Source organism: Bombus vancouverensis, chromosome 2 (assembly GCF_051014615.1).
Source record: "Bombus vancouverensis nearcticus chromosome 2, iyBomVanc1_principal, whole genome shotgun sequence".
NCBI classification, from domain to species: Eukaryota; Metazoa; Arthropoda; class Insecta; order Hymenoptera; family Apidae; genus Bombus; species Bombus vancouverensis.
The window spans coordinates 12912802-12918171 of NC_134912.1; the positions used below are offsets into that span (position 1 = coordinate 12912802).

Below are 5370 nucleotides of genomic sequence, written 5' to 3' on the forward strand. Positions count from 1 at the left end.
CGTTATATAAAGCTTGATTCGCAATCACGTAACACGTGCTAGAAGGGAAGAGATAGTTTGTCGGTGAACGTCAATGTAGGGCTTAAAGGTACAATATCGGGTAATTTCGTACTAGGCGAAGATTGGGACCGTGCGAATAAAACGCAACAATTAGATTAGAGAGTGCGCGTGGTTCATGCACCCGCGCGTCTATCTATAGCGACGCACATTTTCAAGGTCGTGCACGTGCTGCAAACATGTTGAATCCGATAGTCCTACTCGTAAGGGAAGCACAAAATGTTCTAGAGCAGGATTACGCAGGTAAAGACATCTTCCGCGCATACTGTCAATAATTTGTAGATACTTTCTGCGTATATATTAATTTTAGGTAGATAGAGAGATATTGTAATTTCAACCCTCTGGGGACCATAGAATGGACTTGCTCGGTAATGATAATATATAAAACATAAAATGTGACGTCTTAAGGCATAGAAGTGCCAACGTTGCTACGGAGCAAGAGGCGCAAACACCGATTCGTCGACGGTGAAATCATAGAAAGAGAGGAGGGATCGAGAAAGAACGAGAAGGAACGTTAAAACGCAGATCGAAAGAAGAAAAACGGCGAGGTAGAAGGATGCATTATCGAACACGAGTAGCTGTGCTAGCCGAGACCTTCACCGAGACCCAGTTGGTCGACATTGCCCCTGTGTGCCATGGCACTGGCGCACCCCGCCCGACCCTGCCGCTGCCGCGAGATCTCGCGCGAGAGCGTGTTGACGGCGGCAGAAGCAGCCAAAGCAACCCCCTACCGTAGCTATCGGACGCGTCGAGCCACGGCAGCCTAGTCCGGCACACTATCACTGACGTACCACCACCGGCAAACCATCGCTAGTATACCATCACCACCATATACGTACCGTTCTCTTCCCTTTCCCGCTCCTGCGTTCTTGGCTGCGTGTTCACCCTGGCCTAGGGATTGCCTTGCTCCCCATCCCGTGACGCGTTGCTGGCCAAGGAACAAGGATGCGGAGAGGTAGGAAGAATAGAGGGGTAGGATATACCGGCGTGAGGGTCAAGGAGGGAAGAGGAGCAGGATAGAGGGCTCAAGGGAGAGGCGGAGGACGCAGGCGCGGACGCAGACGCAATAAGTTGACGAAACGGCGCCGCGCATTCCGGCAGCGGCAGACAACGCGGCACGATCAAGCCGAGTTAATCGTCATCGAACAACCTCACTTCGTCGCATCCACTTAGAGTGTGTACCACGCTGACTGTACGCACCGTCACAGCGAAGTCAAAGAAATAGGATCGGATATGGGCGTCGTTAAGACCGCTTCTGAGAGCGTCCTCGAGGAAACTATCGTTCCTAGCGAGGAAGCGAATTATTCCGTGCAAGGCCACGCCGGTAAGTTTTTATATTTTATTTCATTACTATTTTAATTTTTATTTATTCTATGTTCGGCGAGTGTGTCTACGTATAGTACGACTTCATGTTCGTATCGTAAGTGGTATATTATTGTACGGTTGGTGAAGTGTAAACGACGCGTTGGAGACAAAAAGGAAAACGCGTGTCCGGCATGCGTACGTTAAATCGTAACGGGACATTACTATTCGGTTGGATCGTGAACAGACGACGAGAGGAAGCGGCTTTTCGTGCTTAATCGTGGCGAGAATTTAAAGGCGATGTGGCGAGCCGCCCACACGAGTTGCTAACAGGTGTTTGAAGATACAGATATACTGACTGCGCTTCGTCTATATACGCTCACGGCGTACGAGGCGTCGTCGCGTCGGAACGACTTTGTTCCTGCGAAATTATTCAGCATTCCTCTCGATCCTACGAACCCTTCGCATGCTTTCTTCCCCTGGAAAATCAAAGATTTAGGGCCAATTAGCGCTTTGCGGCTTCGCAAAGACCCATTAAATAGACCCATCGTCCTATTATTCGACGTCGGCAACGTTCGAACGAAGGATGCTCCTATATGAAAAGTACCTTTGTTTTTAACCATCATCGCCGATCGATATTTCTGATTTAAAAGCCGATCAAAGCGAGCTGTCTGAGAAACTAACTGAGTCGTTGGAACGTTTACCTGTTGAAGCACAGTACTATAGAGTTCGCAGCATTCAATTCCTAATCGTTCGAACACATAATTGAAAATTCTTAGAATTACTTCGTGAAAATGAGGAACGAGTATTTTGTTAAAGCCAATTGTATCGATATTTTCTTGTTTTATTTTTATGTTCTTGTTAATTCGAGATATAGGGCTTCGGTTTAAGGAATGTTGGTCAAAGTTTGACGTCAAACTAATTTGTGCGACATCCTCCTACGTACTTGCTCAGATTCCTGCCACATCGATATCCCCACAGTTTAGTTAAACTTCGTTTGCCTATGAAAAGTTTTTGCGTTCTTTGGAACGTTCGCCTATCGTGATTTATTATCATTACATATTTTCAGCCGATACGGGACGATCGTGTAGGCGTTGTGTTCATTCCTATCTTGGCACGCATTGATTCTATTTATGTTTACGGGGAATCGATAATGGTTCGTTGTCAAGTTTAAAAGTAATAACTTCTCTTAACCGTCCGATAAAAAATTAAGGAAGGGAGCAAGAAAAAACAACAGCGCGATGAACGCTGCAAAAATAGCAGAATGATAAAAATGACAACGTAAATTCTGTGATTTATTGCACTACTCGATTATTCGTAGTATACACGCGATATTTATAGATGTTCGTTAACGGAACATTTCCAAATGCGTATATTACGACACCAATAAAGGAAATGGAAAGTTGGAGTACAAGCGTGTTCCTATTCGTTGTCCGGCCGTTACGTTGTGAAACAATTTACCGCTTGTTTTGAAAGGAAACACGAAAAAGGTAAACCGCGATACTACGAGCGCTCACGGCGAAAGGAGCAAACCTACGTCATATTAAAGACGCGGAACAATGTGCATCGTCCTTGGCCCCGCGAGACCGCCTACGGCTCGATATAGAGCTCACAGTCTTCTGGATACGAATTTTAAGCTCACGAGCGCGTTTTCACAGGGAAATATTAATGTGTCATCCAACTGATAATCAACGTACTCCATTACCAGGGATTTTTGATCCGCTTAAATATTGCATTTGCGGAAATTTCAGTGTTTCCCTTTTCATCATCTCTCTACATTTCTCCTTTTCATTTTTTTCTGTTTCATTTATTCCTTTTCTCTTTTTCCTTCTTTATTAATACAACAAGATTTTCCACTCAACATAACGAGTCTCACGTAAAAATACATTTGATCAACAAACGCGTACAATAAAATAAATTTATAATTCAAACGTACGCTTTCGCGATTCATTGCAACAACTTTTCATTCGTTTCTTTATTGCATTTCGATGTAACCACTTTATATGTATCTTCGTTTCGAACCAGATTAACGGTAATTGTGCTCCGAACGAATAATCGCATTGGAATCGCATTCGTCGAATCCGAAACGAATCTAAACAACGCTATTGGCTACAGTCGACGAGCACTTTTTGACTTTTCCTCTATGCAGCAATATGCTGCTGGTCTTCCTGTATCCTACGGCTATAATATAATGCTTTTATTCTGAAAAAGATTCTACGATAATTGGTTTTCTGTTACGTTCAGCGGCATACACAGAGGAAGGGTCAAATTGGCTCTTTGAAGTGCAATTTGCGACAGACGAATTATTCTCACGGTAGATTTTTCTGTCTCCGATCTGCGACCGCGAGTCGGTCAAGGTCTGTAACATTTGACTGATGAACTCGAAACGTACGCGTTTCCTATTCTGTATCGTGTCAAAGAAATTCGATTCAACGATTCGTCCTTTGGTTCTAACGTAGAACACGTAGAACTCTCGAATATTTTTACATTTCATATCTTTATTTCTATATTTCTACGTTTCTGCATAACTTATTCTTTCTCACATACTTTTACATTTTCTCGTGAACTGTCTCTGTTTGTTAAATTTAATTATAAATATGTAAATTGTGGTTATATATGAACGGTTTCTGTCGCTTCATCCTTCTGGTGACAGATGTTCAACAGGCTACGTCTGACTCGAACGGTACATTCTACTTTGTGCGCTGTGCAACATATGATACTATTGGGAAATAGATTAATAATATTTAAATAGCATTTGTGTAGTTAGATTGTTTTCTTTTCATAAGGATGCTGGATCGTGGTTACTGTGTTTTAGTTTGGAAAGATAGGATAATTCGGAATACGAAGTTCTAATGCATTTACAACGTAGAATATTTCGATAGTACATATACAATTTTTTGGAGATATTTCTTTTAGCAAAAGCTTTTGTATAAAGGCATACAAAAAATTGGGAAATAATATTTTGTTTATATCTTTTGAAATATAAAAGCTTTTTTGTTGGAATTAGGTATATGAAGGTAATTAGAACGAAAAAATCTTACATGTTGAATATGTGAAATGGCTCAAAGGAATTTTTATATTTTTACCGTGAAAATATATCGTACGTGGGTGTAGTATAATTAATGATGTAGGCAATCGGTATATAATAAGTAGTTTAAAAGTCTTTTCACTTTTGCAAAATGTGTGGGTTCATTTAATTGGAACGGAATGAACATATTATGCTAAATTGTTTTTACCATTACGGTAATCATACATAGTTCTAAGTAATTTACTTTGTTTCGTTTCTTTTAAGTCTCTCGCGTTAAGAAATGGGCACTTCATCTTTTAAATAATCTTGTTGGATTAAATGTCTCGCAAAGTGTCCGCCTTATTCCAACATACTATACATGTAATGTCCAAGAAAGGATTATTCAAGTCTATAAAAGTAATTGCATTTTGCAAGAATATCCTTATATTTATGAAAGAGAAAGATTAGAGTACTTTTTATTTTTAAATATTGGAATCAATTGCCTGATCTATGGAGGATGTAACTCAGCCCAGGGTTTCTTCCATCGGTTGAACAATATTGTTAAACAGACATCTGTTGGTCGCCAAAAAGGTTTAAAAGAGATAGTCACATAAACCCTTTCTTATGATATCAATATTAAACTAATAAAACATATCTGTTGCTGTCAGAATGAAATCAATATAACAGACTTCGAAACAAATTTTATTTATATTGCTATAGGTGCGTAAATTTGAGTGTTGGTAAAATATTACGTATCTGCTGCATCGACAATTTCTATACTTACATCAAAATGTACTTTGAGTCATGACACAATCACAACATAAAACTCATTCTTGCTCTCACTTATAGTAATTAGCATTGTAAACAAATATAGTAATACATTGTAAACAAATATTCCGATCGCTAAACTGCAGATATTTATGCAAATTAATATCTTTAGGAAGACAGCTATATGAATAAAACCAAACTAAATATTTATTTCGTCATCTGAACGTGGTGAAATT

The 5370-nt window shown here is 40.1% G+C and overlaps 1 protein-coding gene across 2 annotated transcripts in view; it reads left to right on the top strand.

Annotated features, from left to right (window-relative positions):
* Nucleotides 1–1104: 1104 nt before the first annotated feature.
* Nucleotides 1105–5370, top strand: part of LOC117163239 (synaptotagmin-10) — a 53779-nt gene continuing 49513 nt past the window's right edge. Inside the window, exon 1 of one of the 2 annotated variants that reach the window (XM_076627456.1) lies at nt 1105–1381. In XM_076627456.1, the coding sequence (XP_076483571.1) occupies nt 1291–1381 (91 nt within the window). In that variant the 5' untranslated portion in view covers nt 1105–1290. The remainder of the gene's footprint in view (nt 1382–5370) is intronic. The other variant, XM_033345347.2, reaches the window with a different exon arrangement.